We start from the raw sequence: 23,253 nt of genomic DNA, 5'->3' as shown, positions 1-23,253 counted from the left end.
GCTGACTCCTTGGAGGCGGGTGGTGGGATGTCAGCAGGGTCACCCCCTGTTGGCTGTCCACCCCTGCCTGTGTTCTTGAGAGGATCAGGGCAGAAAGGCTACTGTGGCTGTAGAGGAGGGGGGGAGGGCGGGCAGAAGAGGGGCTTGGGGTGTTGGAAGGTCCAAGAGAGGCGCTAACGTAACAGTGGTCATGCGGGCCCAGGACCACAGTGAAGCGGGCCATATCGCAGAAGCGGAGGCTCTGGGGAGTTTGGGAAGGCCATTTCTGATCCCCCACATGGGAACCAAGGCTCTAACTTGGTGGTGGAGGGGAGGAAGGGTCCTGACCTGTTGCACTGTAAAACCCTCCTCAGGTTCTTGGAGCTGGCGGCTGGACCGGGGCTCCTGGGGCTGCCTTTGCCCAAGGGACTTGGGGTAGTCTTCCTTTTTTATAGATTCTATTTTCCAATGTTTCCCAAACTGCAGGAGCTGAATCCAAGTTATTGTAAAATTGAATAAAATCAATTTTATTAACACAGAGTGCCACGTTTGTCAATCACACCAAGTGCTTAGCCTAGACCTGCACCTATGTATTCCCAGAGGGAGGAAACTGAGGCCGGGAAAAGTCTGCTTCTGGCCCTCTCCTTGCTGCAGAGGGCCAAGCTCGTTCTTTGCCCCTCTGCCTCACTCCTGACCCCACGTCTGGTCCTGCAGTTGGCCTGGCCTCGTCAGCCCAAACCCGTGGAAGGGATCTTAAGCATCTTTGGAGCTGCGGCTGTCTTCCTGTGCGTGAGCTGGGAGCTGGGGAAAAGCTCATCGATGGGAGTGCATGTCTCCCGGGGGCAAGGGCAGACCGAGGACCAGAGACACTGGTCATGGGGCAAACTCTTGCAGCTAGGTCCTGATCCTCCTCTTTTTAAAGGACTGCCGAGAAGGGAAATTATCTGAAGCTCTTGGAAGATTTGCTCAAGATCAGAACTGTGGAGGTGCAGCTCAAAACAGGTGGGTTCAGTTTTTTGGTTTGTTTATTTTTGTGGTGTGTGGGCCAGAAGAGACTGCAGCTAGAACACTTTGGAAAGCTTTTCAAAGCATTGTGACTGTCCTCAAACCTGGGGTCAAACAGAGCCCAATGATCCTGGGAACTCGTTGCCACCCATAACCTGGGTCTCTGGGCAAGCTCCCAGCCCCTGCTATGGACCACACCTGCCTCACTCCCAGAACCAGCTCCGGGCTGTCCAAGCCACTGAGAGCTGCCGCTAGGGCCAAGCCGGCCCTAAAAGGGTGGTGTTCAGGGAGAGTTGTGGGTGCTGGAGTGGGCCCTGCTTTCAACCAGTTAGGTACCCCCACCTCCCAGCCCCTACCATTCGAGTAGGCCTTAGCGCAACATCCCCGCCTCCCCCCACAACCCCGGATTGCCTGTCCTCTCATACTGAGCATCAGCAACCCCCCAACAAACGGGTTTCCAAGGCAGGTTGTATTGGCAGCCAGGCCTCCTGCATGAGATGACTCCTCCAGCTCTGCTCACTCCTTCCTCTCCCAGCTGGACTGATAGGCATGGGTGGGACAGGCACCCTTTTGGCCTGCACCAGCTGCAGCTCACCTGCATGAGCAAGTGGGCCAGGGCTTTTTCTTAGGCTGGAGGGCAGCGGCAGCTTCCCCTCTCTGGGACCATCAGGTCTCCCGGCTCTTCTCGGGTTCTGTTCCTTCCCCAGGCCAGCCGGCCCCAGTTTAGGGGGTAGGAAAAGACCCGCTGGGTTTGGGGGAGTCCGAGTAAACCAAACCAAGTCAGGGCAAGGCCCCGGGTGGCCAGCCGCCCTGCGCCCACCTTCTCTGGGACTCAGTGGAGCAGGAAGGTGTGTTTGTACAGCTGATGTTGAATCCAGTGGATGAAATGGGAGACGTTGCTGTAAACACCGGGACCCCCGAGCTTGGAGAAGCAGACTGAGCCCCAGGAAGTCAGGCCAAACAGCGTCCACCTCCCTCCAGAGGTCTCGCAGACCAGCGGCCCCCCACTGTCCCCCTGTTGAGAAAGGAAGGGACAAGCCATTGGCAGAGCCGTGCACCCCTCCGCATCCGCGAGTCCCCTAAGCTCGCTGCGCGGGTGGTGCCAGGTGAGGCAGCCCCCACCGTCACGCGTCCCTGTGCTCAGGATTGCTGGCGGGGCAGAACCAGCCACCACAACGGTGGCTGCCTTGCTCCTGACCCCTCCCTCCCCAGGGCCTGGGAGTCGGCAGGTCAGAGGTTCTGATCCCAGCTCGGCCACGTGTCTGCTGTGACCTTGGGCAAGTAGCTTGGCTCAGTGGAAAGAGCCCGGGCTTTGGAGTCAGAGGTCATGGGTTCAAATCCCGGCTCCACCAACTGTTATCTGTGTGACTTTGGGCAAGTCACTTAACTTCTCTGTGCCAGTTACCTCATCTGTAAACTGGGAATTAAAACTGTGAGCTCCCTGTGGGACAACCTGATCACCTTGTAACCTCCCCAGCGCATAGAACAGTGCTTTGCATGTAGTAAGCGCTTAACAAATACCATTATTATTATTATTCACTTCTCTGAACCTCACCTACCTCATCTGTAAAATGGGGATTGAGACTGTGATCACCACATGGAACAGGGACTGTCCAACTTGATTTGCTTGTATCCAGCCCAGGACTTAGCATAGTGCCTGGCTCATAGTAAGTGCTTAACAAATACCATTATTACTATTAATGATGTTAATAAGTCATAGCTCAGGTCCAGGGACCAGTAACAGGCTGCCAGGGCTCAGAGTAGGGCAACCTTTGCTGCCAAGCAGGATGCCAGAGTGGCAGTAGCAGGAAGCCATGGCCAGCCTTTGACCCGACACTTCTTCACAAAGTGGATGACCAGTCCACGTTTGAAGGGGACCAGGGCGGCCCGAGGTCTTACGATGCTCAAGGTATCTTCACCTGGCAGCTCGCCTGAAGCTCACTCGAGCAGATTGATGGAGGGACAGACAGACAAACACACACCCCTGTCTCCAGGCCCTTGCCGGTGGGCACGCAGCAGTGAGGGAGGGGCCCTACCATGCAGGAATCGACTGTGCCAGCCTCGAAGCCTGCACAGAGCATCCTTGCTGTGACGGTTTTCACATCGAAGAAGGACTGGCACTGCTCTGAGGCGATGATCCGCACTTCTCCTTCCTGGAGCTTGAACGGCACTGAGGGGAAGCCAGAGAAGGTCGGGTCAAACCTGGCCCCAAGATAAGTGGGCTCGGGTGCATGTCCCAGGCCTGAGCCCCCCCACCGGGGAGAGTGGACCGCCCCCAAGGTAATCCCCCCGATCTGTGGGAGTTAGCCTGGTGCAGGCTTCCCCGCAGCTGGGTACAGGGGAGGGCACACAGAGGCAGGGCCGGCCCGGGCTTACTCTTGTGACCCACGTGCCCCCAGCCTGTGATGGAGCAGTAGGTGTCCGGCTCCACCAGCTGCCCCGGTCTGGGCAGGCAGACGGGCCGCACGTAGTTGGTCTGACCAACGTCCTCGTTGAGCTCCACGAGGCTGATGTCGTAGTCCACCACAGCTTGGCTGTAGCGGGGGTGCAGCACAACGGTCTTCACCATCCGGGTCTGCGTGTGGGCAGACGGCTGGTCCAGGTTGCCAAGGCCGAGGACCACTTTCCACAGGGTGGACGTCTCTCTCCTTGGGTGGGCACAGAGGAGGGAGTGGGACATGCCCATGTCCCTTCTCCCTCCAACTCTCCCCTTTGTGGAGGCTGCCCCTTGCTTTAGGGGCCCAGACCCCTCTAACCACTGCCTTGTGGGTGTGAATGAAGGGAAGGGAGGATGCAAACTTGACCGAGGTCAGTCTGTTTTAGGGTCAGCCCACCCCCACCTCACCCTCCCCTGTAGTTTTCCCGGACCCACCGGCCTTCCGGCCTTCTGCGATGCCTTGTCTGTGGGCTCTCTGGACCAGACTTTCCAGGTTGGATCTTGGCATCCTCAAAGTTCTCTCCATTTCTCTCAAATGAACAGGTGATGCCCAGGGGGCTCCCTGAAGGAGCAGGGAGATGCCTAGAGGAGCCTGGGTACCCCCCACGAACCCCACCCTGCCTTACCCCTCAAAGCAGTGAGCGACAGTCAAGACCCATCTCTCGGTGATGAGCACACAGCCGCAGATGTGCCCGCCAGGCTCCGTCTGCAGGGAGCACTGCCACGGCCAGCGCCCGGGACGGCTGGTTCTGCCCCCGACGACCCTGGTGTTCAGCCGTGCCATGGGGCGGCGCCCACAGTCTGCAGCCGATACGCATCAGGGTCACGCCTGCTCCCCCTTGTCCACGCTGGTCCATCCCCCCCGCCCCCCGACCCTTGTGGCCCCTGGGCCATGGGGCAGTGCCTGCAGGCTCATAGCAGGGTCACGGCTGTAAAGTGAGTGCCCAAATAGAGATCGAAGACTGGGTTCTGGCTGGACACCTCCTCTCCCCTAGCCCCCACCGCCAGTGGCTGCCCACACCCGGTCCCAACCCTCGCTGACCACTCCAAGAAGTTTGGGGATAGGGACCGCTGCCCAGCCAGGGCTCCCCATTTCCAGACCAAGCAGGTACTTTCCTGGACCACTTTTCAGGGGCCCAACAGTGACTGGGCTGTTCCCGGATGCCCGTGACCCCACCCACAGTGCCCCGGCCCTCTGAGGCCTGAAGATTCCTAGCATCGGTTTCCTTTGCCAAAAACAGGCCTGACAGGGCCATGGGCCAGGGTTTGGGGCTCTGGTTTCTTAGCAGCCCAGTGTAGCCCCCGCATTTCCAGGCTTACCTTGTTGGGCACAGAGAAGGGAAACCTTGCTTTGGCTCTGACAGGGCTGCCTAAGAGGGAGACAGAGAGTGACCCGATGAAATGATTGGCCGTTAACATGCCAGCAAGGGCTCCTCACTCCCCCAGTGTCGATGGCGGTGATCCGGGTGCCCCTCCTGGCCGGGCCCCGTGGAGGGGAACTGACCGTCACCGGAGAAGCCGGGGAGTCGGGAAAGTGGCGCTGATACCTGGTCGGGGCTGGAGGAACAGAGGAAGGGGTGTGGGGGAGCTGCTCCGACAAGGGTCTGTGGACTCTGTTGAATTGTGTCACAGCAAATTCATAAACCGATTTCTCCACCTCCCAGGGCCACAAACATGAGCACTGTGGCTTTGTGAATAGAGCATGGGCCTGGGAGACAGCAGGACCTGGGTTCTAATCCCAGCTCTGTAACCTGTCTGCTCTGTGACCTTGGAAAAGTCACTTAACTGCTCTATGCTTCAGTTACCGCATCTGTAAAAAAATGGGGATGGGTGTGAGCCCCGTGTGAGACAGGGACTGTGTCCAGCCTGATTTAAGATGTATCCACCCCAGTGCTTAGAACATTGCTTTGCACATAGTAAGCGCTTAACAAGTACCATAATTATTATTAATTATTATGAGCACAGCAGCCCCCCAGACAGCCATGTCCCAGATGGCCCAGACCAGACCATAAATACTGTCCCTCAGCAGGACGAGATGCTGCTGGACTACAAGATCCAGAGTAAACTGGGGCCTGAAGTGAGCGGGTGTAGAAACCCGAGTCTTTTCATAGATTAGGTAGAATGAATTCAGGTTGTGAGTGGATTGCCAAAGATATTCAGAGCAGGGTAATAATAATTATGGTATTTAATCCAACAGTCTCTGTTGCATTCAGGGGCTCAGAGGGTGAGGTGGCTCTCTCTTTCTGCATGTCAACCTATCCCTGTCCTCTCCCCTTCCAATTCAGTCTTTGCTCACTTACCTCTCTGTCTCTCCTTCCCCAACAATCTCCCCCTCCATCTATAACTTTGTCCTTCAATCTCTGACCAATTCTTTCTCCGTTTGTCTCCAATTTTTCCCATGAATCTCTCCCTGTGCCTCCCCATAGCTCAGTCTCTGTCCACCTCTGTCAATTTGTGTCGCCTCACCCTGTTCATTTCAGTATTTCTCTTTACCATTCTCTCTGCCCAGCTGTTTCTGCCAATCTCGGTCCAGCTGCAAGTCTCCACTGTCTTTTCGTCTCTGCGTCTGTCAACCTCTGTATATCTGTGACTTTCTCTGCCTCGGTCTGGGTGTCTCCATCTCTGCCCATTTCTAGGCCTCTGTCTTTCTACCTCTGTGTTTGTTTCTCTATGTCTTTCTGCCCGTCTCTGTGTCTCCCCATCCGACTTGCTGTATCCCCGTTTGTCTCCCCCGTCTGCCTACCTCTGTCTGTCTCCCACATGTCCCTAGTTGTCTTCTCCAGGCTCCTGATCCCCCGCCCCCCTGTCTGGACATCCCCAACCCCCTTACCCTACACCCAGAAGCCCTTGCAGTGGCATCCTCAGCCTCGTGGTGTTTCCTCTTCTGGTCTGCCAGTCTGAGAGCAGGTTCAACCACTGGCCCGACTCCCGTGGGATTGCTCCCCGCACCATCTCTGTCCTGGATGCCTCCCTGAAACAAGTGCCGGTGGGTGTGGTGAGCCAGGTAGACCAGCCTGCACAACCCCATCTGTCGTCCTAGGCACCAATGCCTGCCCAGTACCCCAGCCTGACCTCTCAGAAGGGGAGAAGCAACCGGGACCTTGCTTTGAATGTTCATAAGTGCAAACATAAGGGAATTTTATGCTCATCTGCCCCAGAAGAGCTGCCGTTTATTTCCCCAAACAAAACCGTCTCTTCCTCCGCACCAGCCCAGTGCTTGAGATACAAGGGCCACCCTGTCCCTAGCAGGGCCCCCGAAGGGGCTCTGGACCTCCCCCTCTCCCCACAACCTGCTTGTGAGAAGTAATGGGTATGAGAAGCCGGGACATCCCCACCCACTGCCAGGCCTCGTTGTGACCAACTACTGACCTTACCCTAAACCCATCTGCTGGCAGGCCAGGTGACTCAATGGCTCTTGCCACTCGTCGGCACATACGTCGTGGTCAGTGGCCGAGCGGCGGATGGTCAGGAAGGTTGGAGAGTCCCCGGCCTTCAACAGGGTCACTGGGACAAAACCACAGCCATCTGGGTAAGAACCTTTTCGCTTCGGCCACTGTGTTAAATGATACCCAGTGTGCTGGGGGACCATCCAGGCGCCTACTCCTCTAGAGGCAGAGTTGGGGAGGAAGATGCACACAGGGGATTTGGGAATGCCAAACCAACTAGGGGAAGTAGACAACCTGGTGGCACCTCACCAGAGGGAAAGGGAAGGCCATTTACTCGAGGCAGCGGGAGCCTAACACCTCGCCCGGTCAGTGCGATCTGTGGTCTCCCTTAACCCAGCCTGCAGGGCCCTGGGGGGTTCTGGAGTGGGGCGACTCCTGGGGCACAGGGGGTAAGGCCCGGGAGGAACTGTCCCAGAGCCTTGACTCACCACAGTCCCACTCGTCTGAACTGTCCGCACAGTTTTGCTGACCATCACACCACAGGTCCCGGGCCACGCAGGCATGGTTGGCACATTCCAGCTCATCCTCTTGGCACCGTGCTGGCTGGCCGGCATGGACACAGGGAGGGAGAAGAGGAAGACAGACTAGGCATGAGCGACCGAGAGCACACGGCTCCCCCTCTCTCCACGGCTAGCCTGTGGTTGTGTTAGTGGCACCATCTCTCACCAAACGTAATATGTTTGTACATATTTATTACTCTATTTATTTATTTTACTTGTACATATCTATTCTATTTATTTTATTTTGTTAGTATGTTTGGTCTTGTTCTCTGTCTCCCCCCTTTTAGACTGTGAGCCCACTGTTGGGTAGGGACTCTCTCTAATGTTGCCAATTTGTACTTTCCAAGTGCTTAGTTCAGTGCTCTGCACATAGTAAGCGCTCAATAAATACGATTGATGATGATCTCTCCTGCTGGGACCTCCCCACCGTGGATTTCTAGACAGTTGGCCCCTGAGGGCCCCGGCCCAATCACCTTCACCCGGCCATTTCCTCACACTCCAGACCAGATGGTGGGAGAGGAAAGGTTCAGTGGTTTCCCGATCCATCTCAACTACATCATCATCATCATCAATCATATTTATTGAGCGCTTACTATGTGCAGAGCACTGTACTAAGCGCTTGGGAAGTACAAATTGGCAACATATAGAGACAGTCCCTACCCAACAGTGGGCTCACAGTCTAAAACTACAGATTCACTGATGCTCTTTTCTGAGGTCCCAGCAGGTGTGTGCACACGCACACGCGCGCACACACACATGCACAGAGAAAACCGTGGGGAAACACTGAAAATCCGGCCCCACTCTGGAGCCTGCTGTGGTTCCTGTTTGGGCCGCCGAGGGTCAGGCACTGGTACCGACGGTGAATCAACTCACAGCAGTTTCTCTCATCCATCTGGTCGGGGCAGTCGGGAAAGCCGTCGCAGACCATTGTGGGCTGGATGCACAGCTTGCTGGCTGGACACTCCCACAGCCCCCTCACACTGCAGCCTGGAAGAAGAAATGCAGCCGGTGGGGACTTGAACAGGTAGCCCCCAAGGCCCAGGCTGGCGTGGACTGATCTGGGAGCTGTGCATGGGGTCAGTGGGTTTGCCAGATAAGGGGGACTTTCCCTGCCCCCTCCCAGACCAGAGACCAGGGCAGGACTCTGCAGGGACTTCTAAGAGCCCCAACTATTTCCCTACCCGCAGTTTGCTGCCATTGCCACTGCGGAGGCAATCTGCTGACTCCCCAATGCCTACAAGAGCCCTGCCCGCTGCTGCTGGCCACTAGTTTTTTTTTTAATTTTAATGGTACTTAAGTGCTTACTCTGTGTCAAACGTGGTTTAAGCGCTGGGGTAGGTACAAGTTAATTAGGTTGGACACAATCCCTGTCCTGCACTGGACTCTTAGTCTAAGTAGGAGGTAGAACAGGAGAACTGAGGCACAGAGAAATTAAGTGACTTGCCCAAGGTCACGGAGCAAGCAATTGGCAGAGCCAGGATTAGAACCCAGGTCCTCTGTGGGGTTCACAGGCGCAATCCCCATTTTACAGTCTGAATTCTTATTTTGCAGATGAGGTAACCGAGGCACAGAAGAGTCAAGTGATTTGCCCCAGTTCACACAACAGACAAGTGGCGGAGGCAGGACTAGAGCCCAGGACTTTGGCTCCCAGGCCCTTGCTCTATTCATTAGGCCATGCTGCCTCTTTGTGACCTAGAGAAAAGTGGAACTGGCAGGGTGGCCTGGTGGAAAGAGCATTGGCCTAAGAGTCAGAAAGACCTGGGCTCTAATCCTGACGCCGCCACATGTCTGTTGTGTGAACTGGGGCAAGTCACTTGACTTTTCTGTGCCTCGGTTACCTCATCTGCAAAATAAGAATTCAGACTGTGAGCCCCATGTGGGACTTGGACTGTGTCCAACCTTGCATCTACCCCAGTGCTAAGAAGAGTGCTCAGTCCATAGTAAGCACTTAACAAATACCATAAAAAAAAGAAAAGAAAAAAGAAACTTGCCCAGGGACAAGCCTTGGCTCATACTGTAAAGACTCAAAAACGAAAACACAATCAATCAATCAATCAATCAATCAATCGTATTTATTGAGCACTTACTGTGTGCAGAGCACTGTGGTAATCAATCAATCGTATTTATTGAGTGCTTACTGTGTACAGAGCACTGTACTAAGTGCTTGGGAAGTACAAGTTGGCAACATATAGAGACAGTCCCTACCCAACAGTGGGCTCACAGTCTAGAAGGGATCTAAGAGAGGGATGGCTGGCTTTATTTTTTTAATAGTATTAAGTGCTTACTATGCATCAGGCACTGTGCTAAGCACAGGGGTAGATACAAGGTAATCAAGTTGGACACAGTCTGAGTCCCAAAAGGAGTTCACAGTCTTCATCCCCATTTTACGGATGCGATAACAGGCACTGAGAAGTTAAGTGACTTGCCCAAGGTCACACAGCAGACAAGTGAAAGAGCCAGGGTTAGAATGCAGGTCCTTCAGATTCCCAGGCCCATGCTCTATCCTTTAGGCCACGCTGTTATCTCCGTGCTGGAAAGCCAGGGTCAGTCAATACCCTCTCAGTCCACTCCCCATTTGTCTTGTTTCCCTCCACTCCCAGGAAGATGGGTAGATGGTTGTTTACAAGAGGAGGCTCAGAATCACTCCCACCCACACACCCTGAAGATCTTTGGGGGGTGAGGGGGCGGGGGTGCTGTCAACTCCCTGAAGCCTGGACATTTACCCTGAATGTAAACCGGATGCTGTAATTTGATTTAACAGCTACCACAGAGAAAGTAATGACCTAGCTACAGGTAAAAGAGGAAGTAGGGAGAGAACAGGGGCCAAAATGGGGGAGAGGGGAGTGAGAGCAGCATGGGGCAGGGGAAGATGAAAGTACCAAGAAGCAAAAGCAGACTGGGTTGGAGGGGGCAGGGACGTTGTGGGGTTGGGGGAGTGAAGGGGGTTTGGATTTGGGTCCCAGGACGTCAATAAAAGCATGACGGGGGGCGGGGGTGGGCAGGCTCTCGGTGGTGACCCCCAGGCCCACAGGATCAACACGGACTTGGCAGCCACCAGAACGTGGGCGGACAGACGCTTCCACCCAGCAGACGGGGATGGCCCGGAGGCCCCCGGGGACAGGAAGACATGGAGCCCCACCCTTGGCAGTCCGTGGACCCTCGGCCCACCAGCCCAGTCCAGGAAAGGTCAGTGCCGGGACTCGCGGGCTCCGGACCCCCCTGCCAGGTGACTGACCCTAGTGGCTGGTCTCTGACCGCCTCGACCCTCCTTGCCCACGGCCCATCCCTCACAGCTGCCCTGCCTCCCATTCCATGTCCCGTTCCTCACCACAGTCTTCCTCGTCGCTGCCATCTGCGCAGTCAGCCTGGCCATCGCACCTCCTGCCCGCCAACACGCACCGGCCCGACCGGCACTGGAAATGCTTGGGCGAGCATTCTGCCGACGGCACGGCCCAAGCTGAGCTCCTGGCCCCACGTCCCCCTTCTCCCACCCACTGGCCAAGGGCAGACAATAAAAGCTACTTCTGTGAAGAAATTCCTCATTGGTGGAAGTCAATCCATCCCTCCCTCTCCCAGCTCCCCCTCACTCAGGGCTCCCAGAAAAGGGGAATCGGGGCACTGGAGGAGACTGCGGTCAGCGGCAGTGGGCCCCGTGGCCAGCCCCGTGAAGCTAAACTAAGGTCACCAGGGAGAAATCCAGCCCGCTCGAGGGAAAACCAGGCTTTTTTCTGGGCCCAAACCCTTCCTAGCAAGAACCGGGTGGTCCTTCACAAGGGGGTCTGGGGAGCAGCCCGTCTACAAAGGAGAAAAGTGAAAGGAGAATTGCAGAGATTCCTTGGCTCTAACTGCAGCACCCTGGGCAATGGGGCAGGCCGGGCCAGGGATTGCAGGAGCCGGGGAGGAGGGATCCTAGTGCACCTCAGGGAGGGGGAATCGAAGTAACCCCGGTCGTGGCAAGAACGCCAGGGAGACGGGGCGGGTGCTGCCACTGGTGCAAGAGAGAAGGGAAACTCCTGCTCCCAATCCCATCGCTGCCCCTACCCCACTGCAGTTGGGACACAGCAAGAATTGGTTTAAGAAACCAAGGGAGAGTTCTCCGGGGCTCATCGCGGGAGAACCGGGGCAACAGCCCAAGATCAGTCACCAGCCCGCACCTTGCACATCTTTGCCAGGCACCAGGCAGGTCTCGTTGGAGGAGCGTGTGTCCGGGAACTTGGTGCAGTCCACGTCCTCGGGCCACTGCAGCCCCACCACCCCCAGCACGGACTCGCAGCCCTCCCTGGCCTGCTCGCACAGGACCCTAGGGGGAAGGGAGGTGGAGGTGAGTCGGGGGCAGAAAGCAGGGGCCGGGGGGCTGGGGGCTGGGCTTTGGAGCAACCGACCCCTAACCCTAACCCCACCCCAAGCCGAGAATCCAAGCATTCACGGGACCGGTCCCTCCCCCAGGGCCGGGACTCGAATCTGCCTAACCGTCTTTGCCCCAGGTTGGAAATCTGTCTGCGCCTCCAACCAACTGGGGGCTCAAGGGGGTTGGGGGTTCACAAGCGTTTTGAGGCAGAGAGGGTCGTCATTGAACAGATTTGAAGGGGAGAGTTTCAACTTTTCCAAATAAACAGTTGAGCAAATTCAGCCCCCTAATCATGGGCCATGTGAGCAGGGTATATTAGGGCACGTGCGCACTCACAGACATGGGCCTAGCAAGACTGAGAGAAATTAACAGGTGCAAACAGACAGGTCCTTCCCCCTTCCCTCTTGCGGAGAAGAGAGGCCCACTGCGGGTCAGATGATCGAGCCCTGCCCAGCCCGGCCCCCACGGTACCTGCAGGGCGGGAGGCGGTGACCGGTGGTGAGGTCACACTCCGGGACCAGGATGGTGCAGGCAAAGAACATGAGGAACTTGTAGCAGTGGGTCTGCAGGAGTGCTGGGAACATGGAGGCCTCCCAGCTGACCGAGGCTTCCTTCTGTGTCTGGTGGCCCAGGAAATTGGGGAAGCGGGTGTGGTTGTAGGGCACATTCAGGCATAGCTCCAGCGTCACCGGTTCACATTGTCCTGGTGGAGGAGATGGGGACCGCCTGTGTTCGGACATAACCGAAAACACAAGGGCGCACGCAGGGGCGCTTGGGTAAAAGTCACAGGGTTCAGGGATCTACGTTCAAGCCCAGAGGGAGGGCTTGTGCCCAAAAGCCTTCCTCGTCTTGTCCCCTTCTAGGCTGAACTGGGCAATGAGGCAGACCAGACCGGGGATCGCAGGGGTGCAGGAGTCCTGGTGCACCGGCTAGTGGACTGGCCCTGGCAGGTGCCCCCAAATATTAGCCAGCCCAAGGCCCATTGAGACTGAGCCCCCCAAAGGACAGGGACTGTGTCCAACTCTATTTGCTTGTATCCACCCCAGCGCTTAGTACAGTGCCTGGCACATTGTAAGTGCTTAACAAATACCATCAGCATCATTGGCTTGCTGATTGTGACCTCGCAGTGCGTGTAAACTCGATTGCATCTACTAACCCTCCTGCAGTCTCCTGAACGCTCAGGACAGCGCAAGCGCTCACATAATACTACTGACTGACCAAGGGAGTCCAGGGAGGGGGCACCGCAGGGGACTGTCCGGGAGAGCTGAAGGTGGCACCGCACCTCTACTTACCACAGCCGGTCTTGCTGCCCCCGTGACAAAGGCCGGGACAGGAACCAGGACAGGGGCTGAGGTGGCAAGGCAGGTCCCCCTCTGGGCACGGAGCCTGGCCTGGGGGCGACAAGGGAGGAAGCTCCCTGGACATCGGTCTTGGCCGAGAGCCCGATGTTGGGTAGGGACTGTCTCTATATGTTGCCAACTTGTACTTCCCAAGCGCTTAGTACAGTGCTCTGCACACAGTAAGCACTCAATAAATACGATTAAATGAATGAATGAATGACAGTGAAGCTGACAAAGCCCCGGGGCGAGATGGCCCTTCCGCTGCCTCCTATGGCAGCCCACACCAGGGATAGGGGCCAGCCAGGGTCAGACCCCTGGACTCAGAGATTTCTCCGTCCCCCCGCAACCTGGCCCAGCCCAGCCTGGTCGCCTACCCTGGAGGTCGCCGCATTCTTCCTCGTCGCTGCCGTCCCCACAGTCCTGGTCACCGTCGCACCAGAAAGCACCAGGGACACACTGGCCGTCGCGGCACTCGGCCAGCCCCTGGCTCACGCACGCTAATGCAAGCAGAACCGACTCACCCTTCCCACCCTCTCTTCGCCTCCAGCCCTCCATGGCCTCTCCCATTCTGGGGGGTGGGGAAGCAGCCATTCCCAGGAGAGGCTCTGGGGTCTCTGGGGCCCCTGGGGTGGCAGCTTGTTTGGAACTCCCCTCACCCCTCCCCACACCCCCAAGGCCCCGTCCACCTGTGCAGAGGGAGAGAGTGGCCACTCTGACCAGCTCATGGCTCTTCCCAAGAGTTTAAAATAACAATAATAATAATAATAATAAATAATAATGATGGCATTTGTTAAGCACTGTGTGCCAAGCACTGTTCTAAGCGCTGGGGTAAATACAAGGTTATCAAGTTGTCCCATGTGGAACTCAAAGTCTTAACCCCCATTTTGCAGATGTGGTAACTGAGGCACAGAGAAGTGAAGTGACCTGCCCAAAGTCACACAGCTGACAAGTGGCAGAGCTGGGATTAGAACCCATGACCTCTGACACCCAAGCCCATGCTCTTTCCAATAAGCCACACTACTTCTCCGTGCCCGCCCACCACTCCTCCCTCCCCGGGGCACCAGCTGGGCCACGAACACCCCTGCTCAGCCCCTGGTCCCCAGGGTCCCAGGGGTCCCAGCTTACAGCAGTTGACTTCATCAGATTTGTCGGCGCAGTCATGGTCACCGTCGCACACCCAGGCCATTGAGACACATCGTCCGTCTCCACAGCGATGCTCCATCCCTGAGCTGCAGGCTGTGGCGGCGGCAGGGAAAGGGCAGGGACGGAGAGAGGACAGTCAGTCAATCGACTGTATTTATTGAGTGCTTACTGTGTGCAGAGCAATGTACTAAGCATTTGGTAAAGTACAATACAACAGAGTTGGTAGACACGGTTCCCTGTCCACACATGCACAACGAGCTCACAGTCTAGAGGGGGAGACAGACGTTAATATAAATAAATTACAGATTTGTACTTAAGTGCTTTGGGGTTGAGAGAAGGGGGAATAAAGGGAGCAAATCAGGGTGACACGGGGCCAGCGGCTGTGCCAGGTTGGGGGAACAACAGACACCCAGCAGCCGAGCCCCAGGCTGCCCATGGGGACAAGCTTCCCAGGATCTGGGAGAAACGGACAATTTGGAATGAGATATTGGGGAGGGGAATGGGAAAAAAAAAACAAGCAGCGCAGAGCCCAGACCTGACTTGATCCATCGCCACCCCCAAGGTGGCCTGGCCACCTCCCCTCTGCCCCCTCTGCCAGGCACCTTCCCAGGTCACAGGGAGCAGCTGTTGGGAACCCATTGAAAGTTACCCAACTCCTCTTTCCTTTCTTTCCTCTCTCCCAAATCTTTCCACTCCCTCTAGAGCAAAAGAAAAACTCCCTCCAATTGCATCCAATTCTCTGACACAAGTGCCCGTCCCAGGGCATGTGACGGGGGAGACGGTGAGAGTCCCCATGGCCTGATGAGCCGGACTGCCTGCCTCGCTCTCCCCAAGCCAACGACAGCAGCCAAGAGTTCCCAGTCAGGGCCGGAGAGACCCCCAAATGGTGGCCCTCTGTCCTCTGACCCCTCTCAGGCCTTGCCCCCTGGGACCCTTCTAGACTCCCTGTTGTTGGGTAGGGATTGTCTCTGTTACTGAATTGTACTTTCCGAGCGCTTAGTACAGTGCGCTGCACACAGAAAGCACTCAATAAATATGATTGATTGAATGAATGAATGAATGAATGAATGACCCACCCATTGCCACTCCAGGCTCTGTCCTCGGAAGTGATGCGGAGCCCGTGGCTGCAACCCCACCCCTGGCCCCCTGGCCGTCCAGCCGTCCGGCCCCTGACCCCTGCCATCGCTAACCGCAGCTCTGCTCGTCGCTCAGGTCGCCACAGTCGTCATATCCATCGCAAACAAAGCTGGCGTTGAGACACTTCCCCGTCCGGCAGTGGAACAGGCCTTCGCTGCAGTCTGCAAACCAGCCGATGGAGAAAGTCATGTGGCTGCTTGGATGGCCCATCCCCGGATGGCCTACCCCCGGATGGACTGTCCCCTAGCCCCTTGAGGGTGGAGCTCGGGACAGCCCGACAGGGTGAGTGCCCACAGTCCCTGAAAGCCCTCGTGGAGCTCACAGTGCCACCGCTTTACTGAGCTGGGCGGCTGCAGAAAATCTGACCCTCTGAAACCCCTGGCAGGGCTCTGACATTCCCCTATGAGAACAGAACTGAGGCCCTGAGGCCTGGAGCCCCACCAGGCTTCTTTCCTGTCCTCTACAATCCTGCAGGCACCGGTCCGACTCATGGCCGGGCTCCACCCCACCCTGACATCCATGATGGTCAGAGTCCAGATACCGGACCAAGGCATCCCTGAGCTCAAGCCAAGAGATCCGGAGACGTACTGCAGCGGTCCTCGTCGCTCCAGTCCCCACAGTCGTTGTAGCCGTTACAGCGCAGCTTCTGGGGCAGGCACAGCCCGCTGGCACAGGCAAAACTCTCCTCCTTTCCTCCTCCTCCACACATCCCTGAGTGTGTGGGAAGAGCATACACAGTTACAGAACAAAGCTCCATTCTTGTCCTGTGGATTTCCATTTTTGAAACACTCCCCACCTTCAGCTTTTCCACATCACCTAAGCACTTGGGTTCTCACCCCTCCATTCCTGCCCAACATGTATGTAAATGTCTTTATACTCTAATTACTTCCCTCTACCTGTAATTTATTTGAATATCTGTCTCCTCTGCTAGACAGTAAGCTCCTTGAGACCAGGGATAATGTCTGTGAAGTCTACTGTCCTCTCCCAAGTGCTTAGTCCAGTGCTCTGTACAGGTTAAGTTCTCAACAAACAGAATGGATGGCTGAATGGTCGGATAGATGGATGAATGATCAGAGCTGAGACAGAGTACTCCAGCCACTTCTTGATTTTACTAACAATTCCTTCAGCTCAATGCCACCACTCTCCCCAGGGTGTGCACTATGGGATGCAAATGCTCCCCATTCCCTTCTTTTTCCTTCCCAGTATCCTCCTCTCAGCCCCGAACTTGGCCACTTTCTCTCTCCTGTGACCAGAGGCCCAGAGAAATGGTCAAATTTGAAATGGGCCGTCTGTTGGCTGGGCAGTCCTGGTGCCCGAAGATTACTAAGGTGTGTAAGGGAATAAGGAGGGTTGGAAGGAGGCTTGCTGGACAGGAAGAGTAAACCGGATAAGAAAACAGTAAGGTTGGATGAAAGGACATGGTCCAGCGGCAAGCCTCTCTTCCCCCTCACTGGCAAATCCCAAGAAGCCTCGTATCATACCCCGGAGCCAAGGCACCTACCTTGTTTTCCTCCTTCTGGCTTTGGTGAAAAACAGGCCTTATCAACGCTGTCGCTTCCAGTTCCGTTTGGAAACCGGGAGCATCGGAGAAGCTCCGGCCACGAGGAGTTTACCAACTTCAGGATGGGCTCACAGCCTTCTCTTGCGGCCTCGCAGAAGGACTGGCAGGGCAGGAGGACCTGGCTGCAAGGGAAAACGGACCCATTCAATTGATGGCCACAGTCCCACCCACTCTGGCTATTTCCCTGGCTGGTGCCTGGTCAGTGTCTGCTTCTGAGACACCCCGAGGTGGTGCCAATCTATGGCCCCTTTTCTTTCTTCCCTCTGCTCCATCCTCTGCTAAACTGGAGATTCCCTGAGGGCAGGGATCGAGTTATCGAGTCTACTCAATTGGATTGTCTTCAAGTGCTCAGAACACCTAGATTGGGAGCCGCCTGGGGGACAGAGAACCATGTCTGAATTGTGCTGATTTTGTATTCATTCCCAGCGTTTAGAACAGTGCTCAACCCAAGGCAAGTGCTCAGTAATATCAACTGTTACTTCTGTGCCCCTAGGAGGTGCTCAATCAATACTCTGGATTGATCAATTGACCAAATCCCAAAATTAGGGCCTTCCTCCCAAAGCTAAACCTTCTCATGGAACTTTTTGTTCGTTTATAATATTCTCTGGAGAATTATTTGAAAATGGTAAAATCCCCTGGAGCAAATACATAGATCTTGTGCACACGTATAGGTGTGGGTAAAGAGAACACTCACTAGAGGGGTGAGGGTATGATTGGGACAGCCCTATTTATTTATTTTACTCGCACATATCTATTCTATTTATTTTATTTTGTTAGTATGTTTGGTTTTGTTCTTTGTCTTCCCCTTTCAGACTGTGAGCCCACTGTTGGGTAGGGAGTGTCTCTATATGTTGCCAATTTGTACTTCCCAAGCGCTTAGTACAGTGCTCTGCACATAGTAAGCGCTCAATAAATACGATTGATGATGATGATGATGATGATGATGATGAGGGTCTTGGGCTCTGGAAAGCAGCCATTCTGCCTTCTTCATGGCAGCCCTCCCATGCCCGGCCCTCGCCCGCCAGGACTGGGCAAGCTTCAATCAGCTCTGCTCGCATCCTGAAGAGCCTGACTCTTTCTCATGGGTTTTCATACAGCTGTGCCTCGAACCCACCTACCATCCCGGTCGCCCATCTCGGTCCCTCTGGAGAGGCGGCCACCGGGGCGGACCAGAGGGTTCCAGGTTCAGAGGCAGGTAGAGACAAAGTTATGGTGTTTGTGCCTCCCCAGTTTTCCCGGGATCAGCCTTTCCACAGAGAAAATCCCCAAGAAGCAACTCTCACTTTGCCAAGGACATGAAACAACACACCTGTGTTCTGGGAAAGAAACAGAGTCTGGGGAACCTACACTCCAAATTCAATCCTTCAAATGAAACTACCCTGAAGGAGCTGGTTACGTCCGCCTGCCCTGACACTCTGACCTTGAAGAGGAGCCAAGGACTCCTGAAGAGTGCGTTTCCCTGGGAAATCAGGCAACTTAAAATTCCATCGGGCTTCTGGTCTAAATATAGGCTCTGGACTGGTGAATGTGCTTCTGGAGTGACTCTCTCAAGAAGTGTCCCTGGCTTAGGGACAAAGAGTTCCATGGCTGGATTCCAATCCATTAACAGCAGTGGGGCTTTGCATCCAGCCATCCCTCCTCACACAAAGAAGCTGGGGACCCCTGCCTGCAGCTTAGTTCCTGCCCAGAAGGAGGGAGGGCCCCCCGACTGTCCCCCGCTGCCCTCTCCAAGCACAATCTCGCCCCGCTGGGTCCTGGGCGGCAGAAAGCCTGAGTGCATGCGGGGCCACACCAGGACCGGGGCCACAGAGCAGGCCTCAGCGCTGGTGGACGAGGAGGGGAAGGGAGGGGGAGAAACTGCCAGGCCAGCAGAGCCCCAGCAGCTGGGAGCTGGCCCGCTCATTGTGCCGCCTTTAAAGCGGGAGAAAACATATCCCTCGACCGTTACCGTCGTGCTCGTGGTCACCGCTCTGCTCCGCAGAGAGAAGCCAGAACAGATCAACAACCAAGTCCCACCTTGTGGAGCAACCAACAGCTTCAGACCATCATGGTGGATGCTCCCTCAACAACGGGACGGCGGCAGAGGGGCCCCACGAGAGTTGGCCCTCCAAGCCCACGTCAGCATCTTCCCGCTTGGGCTGCCTCCCAGTTCCATTTCCTACAATGTCCTCCTGTGCACATCTCCCTGGCTCAGTGGAAAGAGCCCGGGCTTGGGAGTCACAGGTCATGGGTTCAAATCCCGGCTCTGCCAGTTGTCAGCTGTGTGACTCTGGGCAAGTCCGTTCACTTCTCTGTGCCTCAGATACCTCATCTGTAAAATGGGGATTAAGACTGTGAGCCCCATGAGGGACAACCTGATCACCTTGTATCCTCTAGAACAGTGCTCTGCACACAGTAAGCACTTAACAAATGCCATTCCAGTGCTTAGAACAGTGCTTTGCACATAGTAAGCGCTTAATAAATGCCATTATTAATTAATTTATTAATCTCCCCTAACCTCAAAAACCTCCAATAGTTGCCCATCCCCGCCCAGAGCATGTCGAAACCACGGATCCTCAGCTTTCAGTCCCGCAATCAGCCCCGTCCCCCTGGCGATTCTTCTCTCCTACTCCACCCCCCAGCTCGCACTCCACCCCTCCCAAGGTTAACCACTCACTCTCTGTGCCTGGCTCATGACTCGCCCTCTGCCCACCTCCCTATTTCAAATTCGACAGATTGCAGCTCTCCCCACCTTCAAAGCCCTTTTCAAATCTCTCCTCCAGGAGGCTTCTCCTGACTGGGCCTTCTTTCTCCCAGGTCCCACCCTCCCAATTCTCACCTCAGCACCTTAAAGTCACCTTGGCACTTGGGCACTCACACCTACTCCCAGCACTTCTGGCCAGATTGATTTTTTGCTCCGCTCTCTAAGCAGCTACCCAGGCCTAGAACCATCTTTCCGTTCTCTTCTTCCTCCCAATTTATTTAAGTATCTTTCTCCCCTGATGCACATAAGCTTCTTGAGGGCAAGGATCAGATCTACCAACTTGATTGCACTGAACTCTCCCAAGCGCTTGCTCAGTACAGTGCTCCTGTACTCAGGCAAAACCACTGACTTTGTGCACGACTGTGTTCTTACAGGACAGCCAGGAACCACTATCTAAACAACTCCTTTTGAAGAGTCACCAACAGAGAAGCAGTGTTGCCTATTGGCTACAGCACGGGCCTGGAGGTCGCAAGGACCTTGGTTCTAATCCCGGCTCTGCCACTTGTCTGGTGTGTGACCTTGGACAAGTCAATTTCTCTGTGCCTCAGTTACCTCATGTGTAAAATGAGGATTAAGATCGTGAACCCCATGTGTGAGATGGACCTTGTTCAATCTGATTAACTTGTATCTACCCCAGTGCTTAATACAGTGCCTAGCACATAGTAAGTGCTTAAAAGAGACCATTAAAAAACACAAATATATCCAATGAAAAAAAAAAAATGGAGAATCCCCAGAGGGGTCTGGAAACACCTATCAGCATCGATTTGTGACCAGTAAAACCAAGAGTTCAAAATACTGAGAGCTCACCTCCTCCAGGAGGCCTTCCCAGACTGAGCCACTTCCTTCCTCTCCCCCTCATCCCCCTCTCCATCCCCCCCATCTTACCTCCTTCCCTTCCCCACAGCACCTGTATATATGTATATATGTTTGTACTTATTTGTTACTCTATTTATTTATTTATTTTACTTGTACATATCTATTCTATTTATTTTATTTTGTTAGTATGTTTGGTTTTGTTCTCTGTCTCCCCCTTTTAGACTGTGAGCCCACTGTTGGGTAGGGACTGTCTGTATATGTTGCCAACTTGTACTTCCCAAGTGCTTAGTACAGTGCTCTGCACACAGTAAGCGCTCAATAAATACGATTGATTGATTGATTGATTGACCACTCACCGATTTTGGAAAATGGGTGAACCTAACATCCTACCTTTAAAGAGGAAGAAAGTTGCCCCACATCAAGTAAAATGTTTTGATGGATCAAGATTTTATTTGGAATAACTGACAAGAAAGGAGCAGAGGGACCTCTTGTCTGGTTTCCATTTTGATGACAAAGCTGAACATTGCTCTAGAAAAGTCGTAGGCAGAATCAATCAATCAATCAATCAAACAGCCCTCTGTGACTCAAGGGTTGACTCCTGCTCACTTCCCGAAGGCTGGTCCTCGTTAAGGTCCTGCAAGCTGGGTATCTCCAGTCCCTTTGGAACGCCACTGGGAGAAGTGCCACAGACATGGGTGGCCACTCAGAAAGCCGGGCCAGCTGCTGGAGTGCCAGCTCCCCATCCTGGGGAGGGGAGGGGGCCCTGAAGGTGGATGTATATTCAACACCCTAGTGTGCTCTGATCAATCAGTGGAACTTACTGAGTGCTTCCTGCGGGCAGGGCACTGACCTAAGCGCCGCTGTGGGCTATCCAGGTCCCGGAGACCCAGGTCTTTCTGCCACACTGGATAAGAAATCCAAGGCTGGACATCCAAGAGACATCCATTGCCCCTTGGAGTGAAATCGGAAAATACTCGATCAACCTCCCGGAATGCCAACTGTACTTCAAAAGCCCAATCCCTGTACCTCAGAAGGTGGAAATCCAATGGAGACAATTCCCAGTGGCCCTGACAAGGCAGTCCTGATGCTGAAAGCACTGTCCATGTCTGTATATCGCCCAACTGCAGCTCACCCAACTTCTCTGGTGGGCTGTGGGGACAGCCCTCGCCCCCCCAACTCCACAACCCCCGGCCCTGCTGACGGGCAGAGGGGCTCCCAGCTGCAGCCATCACTGGAATTCACTTTCCCTGGCCCTGGGCTGGGTTTCAAGGAATTTCTTCCAAGCAAGAAAATAGCATTTGCTTCTCAGAGGACTCCACTGCAGTTGGGATTCTCGGGGAGGAAGAGGGAAGCAGTCAGCTGGGATTCTTGGGGAGGAGGAGGGAAGTGGCCAGCTGGGATTCTTGGGGAGGAGGGGTAAGTGCCTAGGTGGGATTCTTGGGGAGGAGGAGGAGGAGGAGAGAAGCAGCCAGCTGAGACTCTTGGGGAGAAGAGGGAAGTGACCATCTGGGATTGGCAGTTTCTTATCCACGAGTTAAAGGCCACCAGCTTAGCCAAGAACTGTCATCAGGCTGGGATTTGATGCTCAGCCTCCTTCCATGCCTGGCTCTCATCTCCGACTCCTTTCAGTTCCCAAATACCTGTCATCACCATCCCCGACACACTGGGGAACGGCCAGGCTGCAACCAAACAGCATGATGTGTCGATAGCAGTCGAGGTGGCCGAGGTAGCTGAAGAACTTGAGGAACTTGGCCAACTCTACGCCACGACCGAGGGACAGGGTCGACGTCAGGGTGGTGCGGTTGTACGGCAGGATCCGGCAGTGGCTGGTGGTGATGTTGACACAGGCCCCTGGGAACCAGAACCTGCATTCAGGGCGGTCAGGGTAGGTCTGACCCAGGACGTCTCGAGGCCCTGGGAATTGGCCATCAGAGATAACAATAATAACAATAATTAAGGTGTTTGTTAAGTGCTTACTATGTACCAAGCACTGTTCTAAGAGCTGGGGTAGATACAAGGTAATCAGGTTGGACACAGTCCCTGTCCCACATGAGGGTTCACAGTCTCAATCCCCATTTTACAGATGAGGTAACTGAGGCCCAGAGAAGTGAAGTGACTTGCCCAAGGTCACACAGGGCAGACAAGTGGCAAATTAGAACCCACGACCTCTGACTCCCAAGCCTGTGCTCTTGCCACTAGGCCATGTTGCTTCTCAGGAGGCGGTTCTCGGAGAAGCCCATCTGCCCTGCTCTTTGGGCTCTTGGTGCCCACTGGAAATGCCAGTGGAAATCAATTTGGAAGCCAATGTGGGAAGGAAAGCACAACCAGCAGGAGCAGAGAACAGCCCACTCTCCCAGTGTTACCCAAGACCCTTTCATTATAAACAAACTGCAAAACAGATGACCCTTTAAGGCCTAACATGCCTTCATAAGACTCAAAAGCCAGAATGGTTTCCCTGAGGCTCAGATAAACAATCCAAATGAACTTCTGGGATAATCCACCCAGGTGCAAAGTGTTCTGTCAAGGCAGGCCCTTTCACAAGATAACCAATCCTCCCTCTTTCCTGCAGGGGTCAAGGAAGAGGCACCTCGGAGCCTGAAACTCCCCTTCCTTTCTCTTCTTCCCCTAGGCCGAACTTGATTCTCCCTGTGCCGCCTCCCCCCACCCCCACCTAACCCCGATCCCTGGTCCCCAAATGAGGGAACACTGGGCACGAGAAGTTGAGTTGTCCAAGGCTGTCACACGGCAGACAAGTGGTGGAGTTGGGCTTAGAACCCAGGCCTGCGCTCTAGCCACTA

At 54.9% G+C, this 23,253-nt stretch overlaps 1 protein-coding gene across 1 annotated transcript in view; it reads right to left on the bottom strand.

Moving 5' to 3' along the window:
- Positions 1-485: 485 nt before the first annotated feature.
- The window catches only part of CORIN (corin, serine peptidase), a 31,950-nt gene continuing 9,182 nt past the window's right edge, over positions 486-23,253 (bottom strand). The window contains exons 4-22 of the mRNA XM_038769256.1: positions 22,096-22,306; positions 16,837-17,018; positions 15,924-16,046; positions 15,389-15,496; positions 14,181-14,291; positions 13,430-13,552; positions 13,008-13,106; positions 12,187-12,418; positions 11,522-11,667; positions 10,696-10,803; positions 8,241-8,354; positions 7,296-7,406; positions 6,796-6,925; positions 6,252-6,392; positions 4,742-4,791; positions 4,048-4,222; positions 3,361-3,632; positions 3,021-3,154; positions 486-1,999 (exon numbers count right to left, since the gene is read on the bottom strand). Of these exons, the coding sequence (XP_038625184.1) occupies positions 1,817-1,999; positions 3,021-3,154; positions 3,361-3,632; positions 4,048-4,222; positions 4,742-4,791; positions 6,252-6,392; positions 6,796-6,925; positions 7,296-7,406; positions 8,241-8,354; positions 10,696-10,803; positions 11,522-11,667; positions 12,187-12,418; positions 13,008-13,106; positions 13,430-13,552; positions 14,181-14,291; positions 15,389-15,496; positions 15,924-16,046; positions 16,837-17,018; positions 22,096-22,306 (2,753 nt within the window). The 3' untranslated portion in view covers positions 486-1,816. The remainder of the gene's footprint in view (positions 2,000-3,020; positions 3,155-3,360; positions 3,633-4,047; positions 4,223-4,741; positions 4,792-6,251; positions 6,393-6,795; positions 6,926-7,295; positions 7,407-8,240; positions 8,355-10,695; positions 10,804-11,521; positions 11,668-12,186; positions 12,419-13,007; positions 13,107-13,429; positions 13,553-14,180; positions 14,292-15,388; positions 15,497-15,923; positions 16,047-16,836; positions 17,019-22,095; positions 22,307-23,253) is intronic.

This window comes from Tachyglossus aculeatus, chromosome X5, assembly GCF_015852505.1.
Source record: "Tachyglossus aculeatus isolate mTacAcu1 chromosome X5, mTacAcu1.pri, whole genome shotgun sequence".
Classification (NCBI taxonomy): Eukaryota; Metazoa; Chordata; class Mammalia; order Monotremata; family Tachyglossidae; genus Tachyglossus; species Tachyglossus aculeatus.
This window is presented reverse-complemented; position numbering and strand designations above follow the sequence as displayed.